The sequence below is a fragment of the Cryptomeria japonica genome, chromosome 6 (genome assembly GCF_030272615.1).
Source record: "Cryptomeria japonica chromosome 6, Sugi_1.0, whole genome shotgun sequence".
In the NCBI taxonomy this organism is placed as follows: domain Eukaryota; kingdom Viridiplantae; phylum Streptophyta; class Pinopsida; order Cupressales; family Cupressaceae; genus Cryptomeria; species Cryptomeria japonica.
The window spans coordinates 31,397,805-31,421,177 of NC_081410.1; the positions used below are offsets into that span (position 1 = coordinate 31,397,805).

Below are 23,373 nucleotides of genomic sequence, written 5' to 3' on the forward strand. Positions count from 1 at the left end.
TCAAGAAGTCCTCGAAATTGGCACCTAGACATGTTGGGCCTTTTGACATCCTAGAAGTGGTTAATCTAGTTGCTTATCGACTTGCCTTACCGCCTGCTCTTGCCCGGATTCACAATGTTTTTCATGTTTCATTGCTTAAGCCCTATCATCCCAATATTTCTCATATTCTTGATTGGTGTGCACTACAGGTATAGGACCCCGGGGTGGTGCTAGTGGAGCCCACTCGGATTATTGATAGGTGCACTATTCAGTTGTGCAAGAGAGAGATCTTGCAGTATAAGGTCCAGTGGGACCAATATTCAAAGGACAATGCTACATGGGAAAATGCTGAGAATATTGAGTGTTCTTTCTCGTATTTGTTTTGATGGATTTTATTATTATTATTATTATTTTTGTGCATGTTTTTGTAATAAGACATCGGGACGATGTCTCTTCCTAGTGGGGAAGGATGTCACGACCCGATTTAGACCAATAAGTTTTAGATTGCTTTAACTTGCCAGACATTAAAATTATTGACATTTGACCTTATTATAATAAATGTGCGTAACACCATTATTTTAATGAGATACGTTTTTGTCGAGTGTGACGTGGTTGTAGGGTTGACCGTCGAAGGCGGACATATGACCGAGGAGGGGTCTCCTAGCTCGTCGGCAGCAACTCACGAAATGGAACCTTGTGCAAACACCAAATTAAATATTAATAATTAAATAAATTAAACTTAGAAAATTTAAATAAATTAATCAATTTAAAGGTTTAATTTAAATAAATAAAATATAATAATTAATTTATTCGAAAAGTTATATTATTAAAAATTTAAAATCAATATAAAAGTTATAGTTGATAAATAAATTAGTAAATTATAATATTAAAAAAAAAATTGTCATGCAGGATTTTAAATATTAAATTTGAAAATAATATTAAAATATAATTTAAAATTCAAAAACTAGAGTAACTGCCTGTGACTAAGATTTTTGAGCAAAGATAGCTTGAATGCACAAGTCACGCATTCATAACTGATTACTACAAATCAGTTATGCTCACTTAAACCCCTTATTATCTGAATTTTTTAATCAACCAAATCCATGCATTTAGGATTAAATTTCTCAGCCTGAAAGCTTATAAATCATTAGAGATATCATTCGAAAACACTCAAGAAGAAAATCATCCATCTTCTCTCTGCATAATCGAAGCCTTGCACAGGTGTTTTGGGGAAATCGATTTAGGAATATCATCATTTTCCTCTCTACGTTTTGAAAAGGTAATCTTTCCATGTTGTTTTGGTTAATACAGTCCCCCTTCTTTCTTTGTTTCCTGTAAATTTGGTTGAAATACTTTGATTTCTAACTGAATTTGTGCTGTAGAAAAACTGAATCACTTTTCCTCCCATCGTCACCACGCCTTCGTACCTTCCTCCCACGTTTTTTTTCCTGGTCTGCATGAAATGATTTTGAGGGAGGGCGATGCTGGATCAGTGGGAAGTAATTTCCCTTACCTCCTCCACCGTGATATGCCTGGGAATTGATTTGGTATGCAGGAAATTTGGTTTGGCAGGAGAAATCGATGCACAATTGGGTAAAAATTGCACCCTCCTCTCCTCTTTCTCTGCACCACATTTTCTTTCTCCTCACCATAAAATCGGTTGGGGATATGTTTGATTGATTGCTCCCAATTTTCTGATTTCTCCCAGAAACGTGGCTGATTCAACACTGATTTATTCATATATACTGAATTTTCTAATCTAAATTAAGCATGTTGATCTTTCTTTTTCCATTTTTATTTAGTTTGACCCCCTTTCAAGTCGATATGACTGGTTTCAATTACAGATTTAACAACTTTGCTGTGGCTGGTATTGGCTGATTTTTGACTTGTTTTGTGTAGACAGAGATGTATGCTGAGTCGATTTGGCAGGCAGAGCCAAATCGACTTCTACATGGCATTACTTGGTTCTTGCAATTCGCATAGCCGAATACCCCCCCACATTTCTCTACCCTCTGCATGATAATCTTGTATGTTCATTGTTGAGTCGACTTCTATTGACACGATTTTATCTCTTTCTTACACAATCTCTCTTGGAATTTTGTTATTATAAATTTTGTTTCCTTATTATCTTTGGAAATTTTGTAGTTAGTAATTCTGGTAGAATCTGACACCAACTTATTCTAATCAATCATTTAATATAATCTTGAAGTTAAATAAGATCCATAAATGAGCGAGAACTAGGGACAAATTTGATATATATATATATATATATATAATTGAGTTTATCCGGGAGGGATGGTTTTAGTCTATCTATGATGGATGCTTTTGGAAAGGTGTGCTTGATTATGGGTTAACCAAGGAAGGGTGATTTTTCTTTCACCTACCCCGATAGGGTTAAATTGGCCAATAAATTATTAATTTTCTCCCTGCCATAACACATGTAGCTAAGTTCAACAATTTGGATGTTAGATGCTACATGCATGCATAGGTTCCATTCCCGACAATTGGTTCCGGTTTGCTAGGAAACTCCATTGTGAGGGACATGAGCTTATCATGAGCATCGAGAAGTGTAAGCTTCGATTGGTTGGGCGTATAAAATGCTTGGGTCATATGTTCGTCTTCCAGATTGCAGATGGAGGTGAGTCCGATGGCAATGGAGACGATACATCCGGAGACAAAGATTCAGAGAATCATATGTAATGATTGTAAAATGTGTATCTTTATTGTAATTGATCAGTATGGTCCCATGAAAAAGCTAAGAAAAGGACCTATGGGGTCTAATGATGTAAATGCGATAGGAAGTCACCATGTAATATGTAACTAACAGAAAGAAGAGAAAAATCACTAACCTATTGACCCACTAACATGTGTCATTTTGTGCATGATTTACTTTCCTTTTGTTAATTTTCCTTTCATGAATGCATGCATATTGGTATTTAATTTCGATTAGTTAACTTAATTAGGGCACGTTAATTATGGATTTGCATACCTTCATGCTATTTCATGTGAACTTTACTTCTACTTCACTTTTTCTACGTTGCATGATAAGTATTGCTTGTTAAATTTCACCGCTTGAAAGTTAAGTTACACTTTATTTATTTTAATTGCACGTCAATTAACTTAAATCTCGCATGTGTATTAATGGAAATTTAATTAGACTGTATTTAATGAGTCAAGGGTTAGGACCATTGGGTCCTTACAGTATTTGAAGGGAATAGGTCCCCAATTGGTTTTCTGTTTGAACGATAAATTGATAGGCATATGATCCAATGTAGGATTTGGGAGAATTTTGGAGCATGAGAGTGAGAATGCCATAGTTTTCTCTTGTCCTTTTGTTAGACCAAGTGTATTTTCCCTTCTTGGGTTTAATATCCTCAAGTCATGCTTGCTCATGATATCTTCCACATTTTGTCTATCTTTGTCCTGAACAGGGAGTCCACCTCTCATTTCATTTTGACCAAGCACAGATTAAATTGAGCAGCATTATCTTTTACGGGAAACCAGCATTCTAATCATCCTCCGGATGATTTTGTAGAGTACATGGACAAAATGAAAATCTGATTTGCATTCTTATCTTTCAAGGTGACCCTAATCCAATGAGGATGCAAGAAATGTTCCTCATCAAGAAATCAGAGGACCAAGCTATTAAAATTCCTCTAGAAGCACCAAAAGATGAAACAGCTAAACATTCACAACTCACAAGAATGCCAAATTCTTTTCTTGATTTGAGAAGCTTCAAGATTTTTGGATTTAGTTTCTTAAATGAAAAGGATATCATGTTTTCTGCTATGAAGTAGATCTTTAAGGAAGGACTTTTTTTGGGCATCCCCCATGCCTTGAATATTCCATGAAATGGTTAACACTGCTTACCTAATTTATTTTTGGCATTGTTGCCTGTGTGGCTGCAGCAATGTTCTTTTTTACTTGCTGTGCACTTCCATAATTTTTCCTTCTTTTGGTAGCTTTCTAGGTGGAAGAGGGAATTGCGTTTTGTTCATGGCTTGTTTGCTTCTTTGCAAAGGAATGTGACAAACCTATTGTTGAGTGAGGGAAGGGGACCTCCAATTTCCCCCCCCACATTCTTTAGCTTCAAGATTTCTTCTTCATTTTTTGGGATATATTTTTCAATCTCATTGGTCTCTTGGGCTTAAGAAGGGGTTGGAAGGAAGGATTACCTTGTTGCTATCTTGCTTTGGAGGGGTTCTGTTATTTCTTCAATATACATTTTGTAGTTTCTCAGTTTATCCTTCTTGAGGTTTCGGATACTTTACTTTTTAGGGGCAGTCCTTGAGAAAATGACCATTCTTGTGGCACAGATTGCATTTCAATGGGATTACTCAATAGTCCAATTTTTGGGAGAAGGCTAATTCTCCCATATTTAGATTTATTGCTTTTGGGAGACCTTTGGTGAGATTGACTTCGACACAGATTTTGGGTACCAAGATTGTTTTTTTCTTTGGGCTCTACGAAGATTTTAAAGATGCCAATCACATTTTTTATGGCCAGGAAGGCATCCTCATGCCAAAGATGTAGAGGGAGAAATAAAAGGCAGAGTCAAACAGGAATATTGGATGGGGTTTCTTCAAGAGAAACAAAGTTGGGATTTCGATTATTCAGGTAAAGCCTGCATGGTCCCATAAACCATTAGCCACTTCTAAAAGTCGGCTCTTTATCTTCTTTTTAAGAAAATGAAGAGATGAAAAAGCTCTTGCCACATGATGAAACTTTGATGCTGCTTGTAATTTTAGACCTCCATTTCTTATCAATCCTTGCCACATGTTTAGCTAAATTGACGAGTTTTTCTTCAATATTGCTGCTGGGGATTTCTATAGTTGTGACTTCCTCCCATTATTTGGTGATTCTGGGGTCAACTGTGTCCTTCAATGGTTTGATGTTTGCCAAGGCATTTGAAACAACTCTCTTTAGCATTGCAACATAATTAGTTGTAGAATGATGTCAAGAAACCTTGTCCTTATAGGAGGGGGGAGACACGACGACCTAGGCAAGAAGAGAAGGGCAGCAGCAACATCAAAAGAGTGGTGATAACCCTAGTTTGCAACAACACATTTTAGTAATTGTTTATTACAATGGAAATTAGGTCAATCTTGATGAGAAAAGAGCTGGGCTTGCTGAGTTGGTCACACCTTTAAGTCAATTAAGCCCTTACAAGTTGGTCATAGCTTGTAGGATTCCCTTGGCTTGAAAGATATCTACTTAGACAGAACTTGGTTGAAACCAAATACACCCTTAATTAGATTTTGGTTTGGCAAAGAGCATTTGTGAACCCTTTAAGCTAAATTTTTAACTCCAAAAAATTCTCATATGACCTTAGGTGGAGCTTTAGAAGGCTCATGCTCTAGTTGTTGCCTCCAAAAAGGAGTTAAATTGGGCTGTCGTTAGTGACTGCAAGTCTATTATTTGTGATTCCCCACCTCAAGGATAACCATGCACTAGGTCATCTACATACAACGTTCTTGGATCTTGGTGGTGATGACATTTGCAATGCTTGTTGGAATTATGATGGTTTTGTATGGCCTTCTCCAAGTAACTTCTTGGATGTTGCCACTTAATGGGATATCATCTTTCTTATTGAGACCCATGACAGCCCTAAGCAAGTTCTCTCTCTAGTCATAGGATATATTTGGGCCTCTACCTTCCAACATGAGACTCCTAGATCAAGGGATGTTTGTGGTTCAAGTGGGATTGGTTGCTTATTTTGTGACATTTTTAGATGTAGGATTTCATTGTTGGCCCATGATTTACACCATAGATATATGTTCCAGACTTAGTGTTGATGAAAAACACTTTGGGGTGTTTTTGTCATTGATGCTATTCCTTGCTTTTGTTTTCTAACTATGCTATGCACATCGAGAGAGACCCTTTCTTTCCCACTTGTTTGTGGCTTATGTTATTCTTCTAATTGGTTTTAATGCTCACATTGAGACCCATTAGATGCCCATTCACAATCTTGTCGATGATGAGCTGTCTTAAAGAGTTATGTGATTGAGGACTTAAATTGGTAGGAATAGCCTCATCACGACTTGCGGGAGCTAACTTCTCTGATTGGGAGAATCTTTGAGGCTCTACATTCTCAGAGCTAACTTGTATTGTTATGAAGTTTGTAGCCCTAGCTTGGGGATTTGTCTCTAGGCTTGAATTGACAGGGTTCAGATGACTTTTTCAACATATGTTTGATGCAAATAGAAAGTTCCCCAGTGTATTGTCCAACTCAAAGTTGTCACCCAACCGGTTTTTCTTGAGAGTAATCTTCAGACACACTTGGTTTATAGTTATACACAAGCTTAGATCCAAGGGCAGTTTTTCTTTGTTTGTCAGGGATATCCTTTTTCAGCACTTTGTATTTAAAAGGAGATTTGTTTTTTGGGTCCTTCAAGACATCAGTGTTGCTAGTTCTCCAAGGTCTGTTCTTAATAGTCTATCAACATTTCTTTGGACAAGCTTCCTCCTTTTAGGTTCTACTTATGTGGCTACTCTTGACCTCACTTTGAATTTTCTTAGCTCTAAACTGCCTGTCTACACTTAGCACTTCTTAGAGGTGTTGATGGAACCATTGTTCAATCCAACTATTGACAACATTATTGGTCTTATGGTTTGAGGATTCCCCTTGGCAAGTTGTGTGTGTCCTCTAATCAACTTTATGTTGAGACAGATAACCATGTTTTTCAAAGTGAAGGGTTTTTCACCTTTTTTCTCTCCAAGTGCTTGAGTCTGAGGAGTACTTTATTTCTCTGGCTTCCAATCTACTATGATATTTGAGTCTGAGGAGTACTTTGTTTACACGAAGGTTCTAGGGGTTCTCTATCCATTTCTTTCTCCACTTTGATTAGAGATGTTCAGCCCATTTTCTTCACGAGGTTACTAGTTTCAGGCATAAATATCTCTATGGAGGTCCAAGATTTGTCATATTGATTACTTCTTTCAACCCAAAACAGATGTTAAGAGGCATTAAGAACCCTTTAGGTACCATCGATTCATGTATAGAGAGGTTCTATGCAAAATTGACTGCCTCTTAGAATTGTCCAGTCCAGCCCTTAGCTCTAGACTTTCTGCAATGAGCATTCTTGGACTCTGCATTGGTTCTCCTGCAGTGACCAATGATAATATTATTGGTGCCTCCAATGCATCCCAGAATATTGACACTTAAAAGGATTTTGGTTCCCTGCTTGGGTTGTCTTTATCTGCTTCCATTGCTTTGTGGACTTCTTTCTTGGTTATATGTGGACATTAATATAATTTCATTCATTTTTTCTTTATTTCTTTCTGTTTGTGACTTATGTGGGTTGGAAGTGAAAACTGAAAGGTTGGTGGGTTCAATATTTTAATATGTTCAAAACAATTGCCAAACCAGACAAGCACGAGATCTGCTATGGTTTAGAAGACTAGGCAGATACGGTGCAAACAAACCAGAAAATGTAACAACTTGTGTGAGGACTAGATTGGTTTTATTGCTTCTCGAACTACTCTTTGAAATAAAGCAGGGCACTGACTAGACATTTCACCAAAATTAAACAAATCTAAATGACATAACAGGCAGTGATCCGCATCAACCACAACAAACTCAAGATGCTGTTAGTGCATTGTCTCTCCTCTCTTGGCTGTGTGAAATAGTACAAAAAGTGGCCATGCATCAGTCACTTATTACCTGTGCATTTCATTCCGAATGAATGTGCGGAACAGTATCCCTGGTGAGATTTCATTTTGGCAAACCATGGTGGTTTCCTCTTGGCCCTCGTTGAGGAATCTCAAGATCCTTCTAGTTCTGTTTACTTAACATGTTTTGTACACCTACTCACATCAATGAAACCCCATGACGACAGATAAAACCATCTGTTGTTGCCATCCCTACCTACATGAGCACCTGTTGTTGCCTTCCCTATGAAGATTTCCTTAGTATCACTTCAATCCTCCTCATCTTCAAAACATTGATGTTCTAACAAGAGTGGTGGGAGGTTTTGTCCCATATTTTCCAAGAAGTCTGCCACTTTGGTGGCTTTGCAGAAACAGTGGCCAAAATATATACTAGTGAGCTGGTCTTCATTGGGAAGCAATTCTTTTAATGCATCAACATAGATATTCTTGACTTGCAAAGACTTGATAATGATCTGGGAGTCACTTACCATCACAATGTATGATTCTACCATCATGAAAGCTTCACAAGTAAGCTTCTAAAGCACCAGTAAGAGATACTCTTGATTCACAGTCTTGATAATGATTTGGGAGTTGCCTTACGTAACAATTAACTAGAACTTCTTTTGTAAAGTACTCCTGAAATCACATTAAGTGGCAGAGGTGTCTGCCTCATTGCCAGAGGTTTTTTGGATGCTTAGAGAGTATGCAAAGGGGAGGTTGGAACGCACTGCCTGTGCTAGTAGTTATTGGGTTACCTCTCCCAGTTATGTCAAGATTTAATTTAGCACAAGTTGTGTCTAGGTTCCCCATTTAGTGTTGCTTCTGTTTTTTATTGTCAATTTAGTATTAATGGGCTAGAAAAATTTGGATTCAAAGATGCCAGATAGTATAAAAGAACATAAGTGTGAAGATCTCTTCTGGGGAAAAACTCTTATGCTACATGTATATCGTGAGTGTAATGAAAGGTTTATCTTCTCCTACAATGGGGCTTGCCTGTCATAAAGGCATTCTCACTTTATGCTAAATGTAGCATCAAACATGCTTGAGTGTTGCTTGATTTCCCTTGATGCAATTTCCTTCATCTTGTTACAAATTTTATTTGCACATATTGTTTCTGTATTGCTATTTATTGGAATGTAAGAGTTTGCTTCCATAACATTGACTTCTATTAAAAAGTTTCCTTACAAAGATTTGCTATTTTCATGCATTGTAATTGTGCTCAATGTGGTGCTTTAGAATTCCTACTTTGACGAGCAACTCTTGTACAACATTTTCCTTTTAATGTGTCATTTTCCACATGAGGTGAGACATATGCTGGGTTTAGTTAAATACAATTTTGTTATTTTTCATTTGCTTGTGCAGTTACTGGATCCTATTTTGATAGATTCTTTACATCCACTGCAAATATGAATGCTGAGCAGGTGAGATAATTCTGATATCTTTTTCAAAGTTTGTGTGGAACCTGTTCTTGCAAGAAATACTACTACCAAAATTTTCTCGTGATATCTGATTTGTATCATTCTTGCAAGAATTAGTGCTTTTAAAAATTTATTTTGTAGCATCTGAATAAGCACTTTTTGCATTGACAGCGTGCTGAGTTCCTTGAAACGGATACAGAATTGGAGGATGCACATTCCGTTGCAGCTTCTGCGGGCGATACTACTGTAAGCCATAAGCACCCAGTATTTTTTATGTTTTGGAGTTCTATGTTTTTGTTACTTGTTTTCAATAATAATAAGGTATCATATTTTTATGTCCTTATAGCAATTTGCTTGTCAGCTGTGATTGATTCAGACTTTGTTAATATAGAATATCCAGTTTGTGGGATCTTGATTAATTCATATTTTTCTTTGACAACTTTGCTGATGTGACTTTCCTTTATTGTGGACATGAATTTGTTAAAAGGAATTTATATAGATAGAGAACATGCAGAGTACAAATCATTTTCTGTTTACTTTTCAGCTTTTGTTCCAGTTCATCATTCTTCCTACATGTTGAAAATTTTGGATAGTCCTGTCCTATTTTCCATGTCGCAAGTATAATTTTTTTGTTGGATTTAATATGTTGACTGAATAATTTTATCTTTCTGGTAAACAGTTCTTGATAATTATAACAGTGTTGAATCTCTATTTATTACAATTTCAATCTCGTTTTTTCATTATGGCTTATGAAGGGTGACTGACCAGTGGAGGTCATTTCTTGCACGTCTTATTTCCTGAACATGCTCTTGTAAATTTCCACAATTTATAAATTTCTCCTGATAAGCGAGATTATTCAACATATTTCAATTGAATAAAAATGGTTGTCAAGTTGTAGTACATAGTATCAATGGCATCTTGTGTTACATTATATGCTTTTTATGTACTTTTAAATGCATAAATTAATCCAGCTTCAACTGTGCAGGCTCCTGATCTGACTGTCAATGTGGATTTGCATTTTGTTTGCTTCACTTGTGTCGATGGTAAGCATTTCTTTTAGTTATGCTTTGAATTTAATGTCACTGCCTCTATATGATTGGCCCAATGCAAAATGTGAAATGTTTTATGAATTCAAGTCCAACTCTGCACAAATGCTTCAGTGTATAGAAAGAGATGTCTTTTAGAGAACTTCTGAAAATTAAAGCTATCTTTGACATGAACTGCTACCAGCCTATTGGGCATATGAGTGCATAAGGTTGCCAATGTTCAATGAGAAAAGCCTGAACAAAGTTTGCGGAATCTGCCTCCTTAGATGGTGCATATAGTGTATTTTTAGAGCCACAATAACATCAGTTCTATTTAGTTCTTGGTTGAGGAATGAGAATGTAAATCTTGTAAAATAGGGCACAGCAAAAGGGCTACTTATATTTGTAGAGATATCAAGAAGTAGTTGGGCGAAATTCAGTTTATCCTAAAGATATCTTTCTGTTCAGATAGTAAAATGTTATTTTAGAAGAATCGATAACGTTTTTAGATCTTTAACAGAAAGTGTAATGTCCCGGCCAATTAGAGGGTGAAGTTTTTTAGCAGATTTAAATATATTTACTCAAAACCTTGTAAACCCTAAGTTACATCAAGGTTTACTAGCTACATTAACAATTCAGAGTTATACTTCAGAGTTCATTATTTTACCCTAAAATAACTAACTGTAATCTGTTCTACTAGCGAACCCAGAAAATTTCCCTTTTAATATCCCAATAACATTAACTACTCTGTATTACAAATCAAGCCAACAAATGGAATATAGTTAAATTTCAACTTAAATGTCTTTTACCAGATCTATCAAAACCCAGATTTCTCGTGATTTTTACATTACATTAGTAGCCTAGAATTTCTTCAAGGCATTACACAGCAATTATGATAACCCAGATCTCAAATTGAATTCACAAAAAAAGAGAAAATTGCAAAACTTTTTTTCTATTAATTGACCATAAAATATATAACATTATGTTGCTACAGAAGCCGACAACAAATGAAAACACATTCTTACAAGCACGACATCTTGTAACTGGAATGCATTTGACACAACAGAGATTTGTCACCATTAATGCTCAAACAAAACCTTGGAGGTGAGATCACCCTTTCAACCTTGGCCGCACAAAACCAAAGTGTTTTTGTCTTGTGGTCTCTAACAAATCAATAGATTTTCATCCTCAGATCTAGATGCTTGAACATGAGCGCTCACAACAATTTCTAGTTAGTGTTTTGGGCATATTTCTCAATAATCTCTCTATAAAGGCTTTAGACTCCTAAGATCCCTAAAGAATGTTAAGATTTGCATTAATGTCCTCAAACACTAGAATGGCATGTTGCCGAGGATGCCTATTCCTATCAAGTGTTGTTCTCCCTTGGATTGTGCTTGAAATTGTGCCACGTGGGCCTATATGTACTTTGGAAGCATGGGGAATGTTTTTGCGATTCATGATTACAATCAACAATGTTCAAACATAAAAAACAAAATAGTAAATGCTAAATAGTAATACTAGTGACTCATGATTCATGAGTCAATGGCTAATGGCCTGATGCTTCTAATTATCCCCAAGATCCTTGCCCAAACTCCTCATCACTAGAACTGTTGGACTCCACATGCTCAAGCACATCTACACCAATACCAATCAACTCTCTCTGTGTAGCATCATCATCAATGTGTTCTAGCTCTTCTACATCACATCTAGCTACTTGACTCTTCTTGTACATAAGTATGTTGCAGTTAATGAGACACAAGGCACTATGTGCAGCCAGAAGCTTATCTACCCTACTAGAAGTAAGTATGTTCCTCTTAATGGAGTGGATGAAGTTATAAGTAGATTATTGCAAAAGAACTAGAAACTTGGGACAGCAATTGAATGGGTAAAATAGTAGTCTAAGATCTAGGCCTGTGCATAGTCCACCACAACTTGGGATCCTCTTATGTCATAGTCTCCAGATCTATCTTGTTCGCCTCTAAGTAACCCCAATGAGTGGAAAGTGTTGTCCACTCGGTATGTATCAAGCTGTCCTCTATAGGATCATGCATTTTCTCAATGGCCTTCATGAACCCTTCCTTCACCTCAGCATCCTCTATAGTTGTAATTTTGTTGGACCTTTGCACATACCACTTCGGGTTCAATGCATAGGCAGCCATGTGTAAGGGAGTGTTGAGTTTCTCCCATCTGCGATGAAGAATCAATTGAATATGTATGGTGTAATTGCTGCCTTAAAGTAATTGCCCTACATCTTGGTATTAAGTAATTGCCCTACTGAGATTGTTAATTTCATAAGTACCTTGTATATGACTGAATATTTCTCTTGCAGTAGTGAATGAGGCAATGGAGGTGACTAGGTGATCTTTAACTGAATCAATAAGGAGCTTTCTGGCCTTGACAACATTCCTTTTGAATTGCTTTAGCTCAGCTGCATCTGTAGGTTCAGTTAGCTCTTTCTCTTCTATGAAGAGAAGAAGATCTTCTTCCTCTAGGGCAACCATGATGCGAACCTTCCATGCAGCAAAGTTGAGATTTCCATCAAGCCTATCTTCAACTTTCAGCCCCATTGACCTGACCTGTGAATGAGATGGAAATAAAAGAGTACTAAATTCTGAAATCTGAAAGTTGATTTAGCCTATAGCTCTGATACCATGTTAATTTTAGTCTTTTAGATTGATACAATACTCAGAAAATAGAAATTTATCTTAATTTCCAGTATAATATTAATTGTTGTTAGTGTTAGGAATTTCCAGAATTAAGCAAAAGTAGAGAAATGAACAGAATGAACACACAACACACAAGTAACCTGGGAAAACCTTCTAGGAGGGAAAACCCTGCAAGAAAGATCCTCAGATCTGATTATGATTTAAACACAATGTTATGATTACAACACTTATCTCTGATTGTTGTCCAAACAGCAAATTGCCAAGGTGATGTAGAGTGATGCCCTAGCTGTAGATGACCAAGACACCAATCAGCAGAAGATAACTTCAACAGGCTGAAGCCATATAGCCAAATGTTTGTTGCAGTTCACCAAGGAGCAGATTTGCCAAGTGTAGGAGAGCAGATCGCATTTAGGAGCAGAGCAGATTATATTTTCTAATTGTTTGTTTGAATGAATGACTTGCATCATATATATATCTTCTTCTTTGTGGTAGACCTCTAGGTCGGCTAGCATTATTATATTTTATTTATTAAATATTTCCTTAACACGTTTCATGAAGGGCTCATTAAGTGACGTGACGTATAGGGTCTGCCCTATTTGGAGGGTGGCATGTGAGAAGGGGCCCAGCCCTATTGGAGGATGGTGTGTGAGAAAGGGCCCAGCCCTAGAGGGTGGCGTGTGAGAAAGGGCCCAGCCCTAAAGGGCGGAGGCAACATTGGAATCCGCTCTTCACCCTAATTAAAAACTAACAACAATATATTTGGCATCAGCCCAAAAGACACCACCTCCTTCACCTTCTTCCCGTCGTTTCTTTGACTCAGGCCATCAATTCCATTTTGCTATCATAGCCATAGATGAAAAGATCTGCACAAAATCATTTTACTCCCGATTTTTTGTGAGTCATTTATTGGAGCGATTTAATCTGCAAAAAACTCTTGGGTGATGTTTGAAAAAATCAGGGAGATTTATTGGAAAAAATCGTAGAAAATCGGGAGAAAAACTCAAATTACTTTATGGTAATGATTTGTTGGATATTCTTTTAGAGGTTTCACTTTTTCTTTGGTATATGATATATATTTAATTCAAACTTTGATTTGTATATGATGGAAATCAGTAATATGTTCTACAAATTCAGTGTATATGTGTTTTTCAAGAATATTTTAAGAATTATATATTTTCAAATGTTTGATAAATTTGGGAGGAGCAGAGACGGATAAGCAGCTCCTATGCAATATGTCTCCGCCTCAGAGAGGGTGGGTTGGGGAAAATGGAACAGGTTGGAGCACCCCTATCTAAATGGTAAGCACCCAAGCTGGAGGCGGTTGGGATTAGTTCATTGGGTTTTTGCCGAGTTTTTCCCAATTTTTTGTTTAGTCTCGAGTTTGCAAAATTTTTGGGCCAAAAGACTTATTGCTGCGTAAGAGTTTTTCATCTTTGGTCATAACCATTAGTTGCAATGTCTCTTTCAATTCAAACATCCTTTCCAAGAGAATAAAGTACGATGCATACCAAGTCTCTTTAGGTTTCAAGAATTCTTTCTTGGAGAAGGTCCTGAAGATTGCATGTGAAGTGTGATGGTTGCATATAAACATCTGCACATCTCTAGCATCATTGACAATTGTTTTGATCCAGCTGATTTTAGCCATGTCGTTGAGTGAATTATTATGCACACAACTAGGGGTCCACCAAATATGCCTATAGGCTACCTCAATTTACTTCCTTGCAGATTTGCGCACATAGGCCACATCTGTCACTACTTGTACCACATTTTGTGGCCCAACCTACTCTATAGCATCTTTTAGGATTTGAAATTGAAAATGAGCATCCTTGCGATGCCTAGAATAATCAACAACCCTAAGGAAATAAGGGCACTCTGTAGATGTAACCATGATATTGATGAGTGGACGATGCCTAATGTCTGTACACCCATTCATGACTATGTTGCATCCACTTGTGACTCAGATACTTTTCATTTTCTCTATCAAAATATGTGATGTCCCCTACTTGGAGCTGTCATATTTCCAACAATTATTATACATTATTGTGAGATTTTGCCAAGATCAAGAGCTCAATGAAAAGTACAAAATAGAGACAAAATATAGGACACGAATAAACTGTATTCTCATCAATAGATCAATAGTTGTGTTCATACAATGAATATGAGCCTGCTTATATAGGCAAGGCTATATGGATATGTGAGCACACAAACATGACATGTGGCTCAATAAGAAACAAGGGTAGGTAGGAAATAGGTGTGGTAGGTAGGAGAAACAATAAAATATTCCACATGAGGTGGATCACCCACCGAAAGTGGAATCATCACTCCACAATAAGTGGACATGATAAAGTAGTAACAAGATCACACCATAAAAGGTGGAAATTCTCCTACACACACTATCCCAATGTGGCACAAACACTCAAGTGTCTCATACCCAAACTACTATGAAATGCATTATCCTAAGTAAACTTAAGTAAGGTGTAATAATATCCAAGATGAATAATTATTTACACCAACAATTATTGAATGCATTACCAAGTTATTATGCCTTTTTACAATTAATTCTACATTCCATAATGCATAGCCTTCTATATTATGATCTAACCTTGTTACTACCAAACCATAAGGGAGGGAGGGGTGATTATGTTGCTAGGGTGCTGAGAAACCAAACTACAACAGGCTCTTTTAAGTTTTATGGATGCAGACCCTTATCCCATCTTGGGATTATACCTTCAAGGTTTATGGAATCTGATCCTTACCCATCTCAAGACTACCTAATTGGTTGGAATTAGACCGCCTCTCCCTGTGCACAAGTCCAGCCCATCCTCCATAGCATTAGCAGAAATAACAGAGATTAGATAAAAAATATATGAATTTCATCTAATATTTAGTTACATAAGAATTCCTTATAATTATGATATCTACTATTGATACTGCTAATGAAACTACCAGATTTCTCAAGGAAAGTATATTCTTTCTTTTATGCTCTTAACCTTATTCTGAGAATTACATTTATCAATAAATCAGAAAGAACAATAAATCCATACTGTAACAGCAAGGGTATGCTCAGCGTACCAGGCTGTAAGTCCAATGCTCTTTGCTCAGCATTCAATACCTTAACTTGAATATCTATTTCTTTATTTGTTGCCTGCTGGAAAAACATAGACCTCCCTCTTATATGTTTCCGAAGGGATTGGCTGTGTCTTGGGAGGCATATCTCATGAGGACGTACCAATTCATACTGGGCCAATTTGTCATTACTATCATGCCTTTCGACAATGATCCGATTTGCTTGTTGACACAATGCCTTTTCATCATAAAACGGTTTCCTTCTATTTGCTATTAAGAATGTTTAGTTATTTGATTTACGGTAATGACTATCTCATAAATAATATAATTTATCATTAATATATTAAATGCAAAATTATAAAATTTAAGAGTTAATTTAATTAAGTACTGATCAAGGGATATTACAAAATGTTAATCTTGGAATAGTTCTTATCCATGATTTTTGTTCCCAATTTAGTCTCTCCCCTGGTTGCACATATGATGGTCCTGTCCTTATTATCTTTCCCACAACTTCCTTATAATAAGGAGAGTGAGCCACATGGAATGGAATACCATTTGCAAAGAAGAATTTGCCAATGGCATTATCTTCCTCATCCTTTGCTTGCACATTGAATAAATCTGCCAATGGTTGTGAAGTTGCAGGATTGCCCTCATGGTACTATTTGGACGTGCATTGATTATAGAGTCCTCAACAAGAAGACAATCAAGAACTGCTACCCCATTTTCAAGATCATTGAGTTGATAGATGAGCTTCACATTGTAGTGTACTCCAAGATTGATTTATAGTCAGGATATCATCAAATAAGGGTCAAAGATGAGGATGTGCACAAAACAACTTTTAGGTCATGCCGTTTGGGTTGATAACACACCTACCACATCTCACTCATGCACGAATTAGGTATTTATTTTATAGATAAGGAAATTTGTGCTAGTTTTCTTTGATGACATCTTGATCTACAACAAGACATGGGAGGATCACTTGAGTCACATAGATGGGGTGCTTGGTATACTAGAGTAGCAATCATTCTTTGCCAAGGCATCCAAATGTGAGTTCGGCTTACCCAAAATATTGTATCTAGGGCATAAGATTAGTACCAAAGGGGTTAGTGTGGATTAAGATAATAAGGGATTGGCTTTGACCAAGGGCTTTGTCACATTTGAGAAGGTTTGTGGGACTTTGCAGCTATTACAAGAGGTCTGTCAAATGTTTTTCACATCTTACAGCTGCATTGACATATTTGACGAAGAAAGGAGCCTTCTGTTGGAGTGTTTCACCATAGAGAGCATTTGAAAATTTTGGTTATTCCAAAATTCACTTGTTTTTGTTTTCGAGTGTGATGCTTTAGGAGAGGGGATTGGAGCAGTTTTGATACAAAACAAACATCACATAGCATTTGAGAGTAGGAAGCTCAAGGAGTTAGAGAGGAGCTTCTCTATCTATGACAAGGAGATGCTAGCCATTATGCATGCACTAGCCAAGTTCATGCAATATTTGGTTTATGGTGAAAACAGATCATAACATTTTGAAGTTCTTCATTAAATAAAGGATTTGAATGACAAATAGAAAAAATGGACAAGTAAGCTACAAGCCTATGATTTTGACATTGAATATGTCAAAGGAAAGAAGAATGTGGTTTGATGCACTATCTAGAAAGCTTTGTTGTGTTCTATGACTGATATACTTGCTGACTGGAACATTTCTATAATAGCTAAATATGCCAAGAACACATTTACTATTGATATTTTGGATGGCAAGATACATGATGACAAGTGCAAGGTGGTTGACGAGCTCATTCTTTATAAGGATTAGGTGTATCTTGTTCTAGAATAAAAAATAGAGAATATTTTGAGGGCATGTCATGACACACTACTAGCTGGTTATTTGGGGCATGCGTTTTTCATGGAAGGGACTCGAGGGTGATGTTTTGAGGCATGTTAGGGAGTGTTTTGCTTGTCAACAAAACAAAGTAGAGCATGTATTTCTAGCATGTGGTTTTGAGTCATGCAACCTCACCTATCCTCATGATCTTATAAGGTCAATAAAATCATGGCTTAAGCTTTTCAACTCTACTTTCCTTGGAGGGAAGATTATCTATAGGGCTGTAATCTCATGAAAACCATCACCCCAACTTCAAAAGTCCTCTCTAGATGGTTGTGATCAGCATATGTCTTTTGCTAATTTTGGGTCCGCTGTAGGTTTTCCTTCAGTGCATTTAAAATATCTAAACTTTGTTGTACTAAATCTTTAGCTCCAAGAACTCTACTATTCAAAAGAATTAAATCCATGAATGAAATGGTATCATAACAATAGAGTGCCTTGAAAAGAGTCATACCTATAGACATGTGATGAGTAGAATTGTAGCAATGCTCTCCAAGGTGAAACCATTTAATCTATGCTGTTTGCTGGCTTGTAACATAATTCCTTAAATTCCTTTCTATGCATTTGTTCACAACTTTATTTGCCCATCTATTTGAGGGAGATAGCTAATGCTCGGAGTGAAATATCCCTTACTTTTTTTCCATTTTTAAAACACAAGGATTTGCACTTGTTAACATTAGCGTAAGAAAATCCAGCAAACTCAACCACTTGTTCAGCGAGAGTATTAGATAGCAACTTGGAAAAACATATTGAAAATGAAAGGGAATACAACTTGGCGCTGTAACCAGCCACTTCCACTTTTCAGCAGGCAATACAAAAGACCAACTCGAACACTTATTCAGCAGGAGTGCTAATATCATATGCTAGAAAGTAATGAAATAAGAAATTGGCAGTGAACCAGCCACTTCCACTTATTCAGTGGGTAACAAGATTAGCTTCAAAATCTGAAAATTAAGAAACACTGTTTCATACTACTAAATCAGCAAATCACAATATGGCTAACATTGAAGCATCATGAGAAAACACTGCTACTATGATTCAAGAAGCTAGAGAAACCAAACCAAATGCAATGCTAATAAATTATGATGAAAAACAGGAGTTAGGAACAGCGATACCCAATCTGATATGCAACAGCTGCAGACTGATTTTTTGACCAGCAACCCAAAAAAGCTTCAAATTATCATATCTCCCTTGATTCTTCTCCAAAATAGCTCAAACTGAAAGCAAGACACCATAAAGGTTAGGCGTCCAATCCCAACTAGGGTTTTTACACTCCAAAAACAAACACCACTCACACACCAACTAGAAAACATCAAATCCACTCAAAACATAAATCTCCATTGGAATACCTTGGCAACCTCTGGATGAAGCTTCACCACACCACACAGCTAGGAGTTATCTTTCAAACTCGAAACTGGAAGAAGCTAGGAGGCACACAACCCTGAAGCAAGAGTCTCTGAAAATATTTCAGCAGCACTTCATTATCAAAATAATAGCATACCAAATGGGCCTCTCAAACTTGCTTTTATAGCTTTTCTCAAGGAATCGACCCTCTTCTCCAGGCCATGTGGGATTAAAAGTTTTAACTTTATTTTATTTCCCTTTTCATGTGCACTACTAAATAAAAATTATTAATAATTCCCAACTAGGAAGACCACATGAGAACATCTTTTAAAAACAACTTTAAGTCATTGAGCCTAGGCGTGGGGGTCAAAAAGCAACTTGGAATAATAAAATCACCTCAGATATTACCTTCCAAAAATGGACTCGAAGAGAACGGAATGAACCACTCCTCAAACCTTAAACCAGACTGCTAGAAATAGAAACCAATAGTTGTATTGTACTACTAAAAATAGTACTTACTAAAAATAACATATTGCTAAAAATAGTAAGCGACTCCAAACACCTTTTAAGCACAATCTGGCTAGCCGTCAAAATTTACTAAAAATAGTAAGTTCAAAAATCTCCTCTTATAGAAATGCATGTCATACCATTTTGAAGCTCTCGAGAAACCCAGAATAACCCAGAAGGCAAACTTCCAAACTCCTACAAACACCCCTTTGAAATCCACCCGAAAGATGGAAACCCTAATTTAGTCTTTGATTAGCCTACGAGTTTCTAGAATAGGCTAAAGATCTAACAATCTAGAGCTGAGAAGGGGACATTACATGGAGTCAATTCCGTACCTCTCAATTGAAACAATTCTTGCCAAAACAAATTAATAAATCTGTTGTTTCTATCACTCACAATATTCTTTGGCTGCCCATGTAGTTTAAATTTGCTGTCCCTCTCACTACATGCTTGGAAACAACATAATTCACAATGTTTTTCATGTGTCATGCCTTAAGAAGGCCCTTGGACAGCAGATCATAACTTTATTAAATCTGCCACCACTTAATGATGAAGTTTTGTTGATTTGGGAGCATGAAGTGATCATTGATATGAGAGAGAAGAGGCTCAGCTGATCATTTTGGAGTATTTGGTGAAATGGGAGACTTTATCTTTTGAGAATGCTACTGGGAAGGCGTGAAGATATTTGAACATCTAAGTTTGAAATTGCTTGAGGGAGGATTGTCATGTTCCGTTCATTTTAATGTCGACCACCACAATGGTGAATAATGTGTGCATTTGGATTCAATTGTGGGAGAATTTTTGCATCAACGTTTGGGATCACACTCCGTGATCCATCATTAGGATGATAGAGAGCATAAGGAGTGTGATCCAAAACGTTGATGCAAAAATTCTCACACAATCGAATCCAAAAGCACACATTATTAGTCGAATGGATTGTTGGAAATCTATTGATGTTGATGCAATGGTGAGTTCAAACCCCATAGGGCAACTCCCCATTATTGTAGAGGACTTTTGTAGCTTGTATAGAGCATTCTCCCATGCCTTCTAGGCACATCCAACTACACGTGGCACGATTTAAGGGAAAAAGACTGCTTGTTAGGTATGGACATTCTTTGCTGCATTTCAATCTTGAGATGTTGGCATTTAATGTAGTCTTTGACATTTGGGTATTAGGGTAGAGTCTTCATGGAAAGATTATTATGAAAAAAATTTAGAAACCTAATTGGAAAAACATTTTGACTCTGCTAAAACTCGGCAACTTAAAAAGTACTAAAATTTCTTATAAAAATACTTTTTTTTCTTTATTTTTCAAAAATTCAATTATAAATTCTATCAAATGAGTCTTAGGTATTTCCAATTGTCCCAACAAGATAAGTTTTTTTTATTATTATAATTAATATATATATTTGAATAACTTTATTATCATTAAATTTGTTCATCAGTATTAAAATTCATGTGTAGATTTTTATAATTAATTACTATTAAATTAATATATGGTATGTGTAGAATTAGGGCCATCTTGACCAAAACTGTGGAATTATTTTAGATTCCAGTTCAAACTTGCCATAAATGAAGTGCCATTTTTGGCTCTGCATTACAAATGGACATTTAATTGTATTGTCCAAAGACTCAAAACTGCATCGCCTTTTAATTTTTACCTCAGTAGTAATAGGGCAATATTTGTACTCATTGCATTAGTGGTCGTATCTGTTGTCTTGTTTTAAGAAGCATATGTAACAGAAGCTAGCCTACAAATGCAAACTTGTCAAGAGTCATCATATGTGCACCGAGCATATTTATTTTTTGCTTTAGTTTTGCTGACTCCAAATTTTTATACAGGTCAATTATATGAATTAGATGGAAGGAGGTCAGATCCTGTGTGTCATGGACCTAGTTCACGTGAAACCTTTTTGATGGTGAGTAATACTAGTACAGCATACTTGACTTTTTTGTTTTTCAATGGGATGCTAAATAAAAAGTGTTTTTAAACAAAATGTAGGCCAGGTATAAACAGGTCAATGAATTTAGTTAGTACATCTGATTTTCTATATTAATTATCAGGCCTCCCTGCAAGTTCAAAATTCAGGTTGAGTAATCCATGATAGCAACCTTGTGTAGTTTAAAGGTTTTCACCTCAATTTACAGCAGATAGACTTGACCTAGGGATCAAGAAGCTAACCAGATGACCAATGTAAGTTGGTTCAGAGGTCCTCTTTCCTAATCAGTTCTGATTTCTGGTTTTTGCATAAAAGTATTTTATCTTTCAACCCTAGCCTCAGACAGATTAGTTATTTGTCCTGTCTGAGTATTCAGAGATTTGTTTGAGGCCTCTAGATTAGTCCTATGTTGTCTCTGTTTGCACATTTAGGTAATGTTTAAATTGATAGATATGGATTTCTTACTATAAAAGTGATTCGTCACAAAGCATGACTCAGTTCTGATTTGCACCAGCTGCTGAAAATATGATCTCTTGCTCATCTTTCCAAATCTTTCATTGCCCTCATGATCTCTTCAACTTTCCTTGAATAGGATAATGAGTCTTTTAGTTCTACAAGTTCAGAAACTAGTGAATGTTTGAGATGCTATTTCTTTCCTCTATTAAATTAGTAAACCTTTTTGCTGAGAATAATTTCAGGTGCACCAGCTCTACCTGTGTTTTTAGAAGATGAAATGTTGTTCAAATACATGGATTTATCATTGCATTTTGTTTTATAGAGGCCTGTTCTCTCATGTACAAGTATTTTTTTTATAATGCGTGAAGTCATTATATGATATTTTTTTGTGTTTTTCCTAATTGTAACTTTTACCATTACAGGACACTGTCAAAATCCTTCAAAATGTTGTCCAGAAATGTCCCGATTCAGTGAACTTCAATGTCATAGCGTTGTCAAAGAAAACCTGAGCCTGGATTAGAGAATGGTGATGACATAAAGATGTCGTGTTGTTTGATGAAAAAACCAGAATATCTGGAGGTAGCTTTAAATTTTTCAAATGATTTCTTTTGCTGGGAAGAGAGCTACATAGTCTGAATTCGAGCAGCAAGCTACAAACTCAGCAAATTTTGCAACTTGAAAATTAATATTAGTACTATTATTTGTCTATATAAAATGTGGAATTAATCCATACAAACTCTTATAGTTATAATGAACTATTGTATTTGTAGGAATTATTGTTTTTTTTTAACTGAATAATTTTGGAGATTTTATTCTTTAGCTTAAATTTTGTGACCCGTGGAAGCATTGCACAAATTACTAGCTATTACACGCTTGTGAGACAGACAAGCCGGAATCATTGTCCTTCAGGCTAGTAAAACAGTTAGTAAAAGAAAATTATTTAGAGCACAAGATATACTTTTAAAATTGAAATAGTTTCAAGCCACATTTAGAGCAAAAATGTGATTGTAAATTCAATAATAAACACAGTATAGACAAGTTAGCGACATAAATGATTATGTAAAAATCATAACCGCTGCCTTCTTTTTTATTTACTTTATCCTCCCAATTTTCAGTATTGACAAATGTAATGCACAATGTTATCCACACAATGTTCTTGTAATCCTTACTGTCTGCATTTTTCTAATACCAATTTTTTTTTGTATTACATAACCAATTCCTTTTGCATATATTTCTTGTAGCAAGAATAGAATCTGTAGGTCGAAAGCAGTGCAACTGAAATTATAATACTCTCAGAAAAATGGCAGTTGGAGCCTTATGTCTTTTAGCTTTCTTAATATAGTTGTATTTTTGGGAATGCTCAAGTTTCTTCATTTTGAAGTTAAAGGCTTTTATTCTGTAATAGGAACCAGTCATGCTTAAGTTCTCAGTTAGCATTGTGCA

The 23,373-nt window shown here is 36.2% G+C and overlaps 1 protein-coding gene across 2 annotated transcripts in view; it reads left to right on the forward strand.

The window, feature by feature from the left end:
• LOC131069995 (ubiquitin carboxyl-terminal hydrolase 3) overlaps positions 1–22,764 on the forward strand; it is a 44,034-nt gene extending 21,270 nt beyond the window's left edge. Inside the window, exons 5-9 of one of the 2 annotated variants that reach the window (XM_058005544.2) lie at positions 8,992–9,050; positions 9,219–9,293; positions 10,033–10,090; positions 21,377–21,453; positions 22,353–22,764. In XM_058005544.2, coding sequence (XP_057861527.2) covers positions 8,992–9,050; positions 9,219–9,293; positions 10,033–10,090; positions 21,377–21,453; positions 22,353–22,439 — 356 coding nt within the window. In that variant the 3' untranslated portion in view covers positions 22,440–22,764. The remainder of the gene's footprint in view (positions 1–8,991; positions 9,051–9,218; positions 9,294–10,032; positions 10,091–21,376; positions 21,454–22,352) is intronic. The other variant, XM_058005545.2, reaches the window with a different exon arrangement.
• Positions 22,765–23,373: the final 609 nt, after the last annotated feature.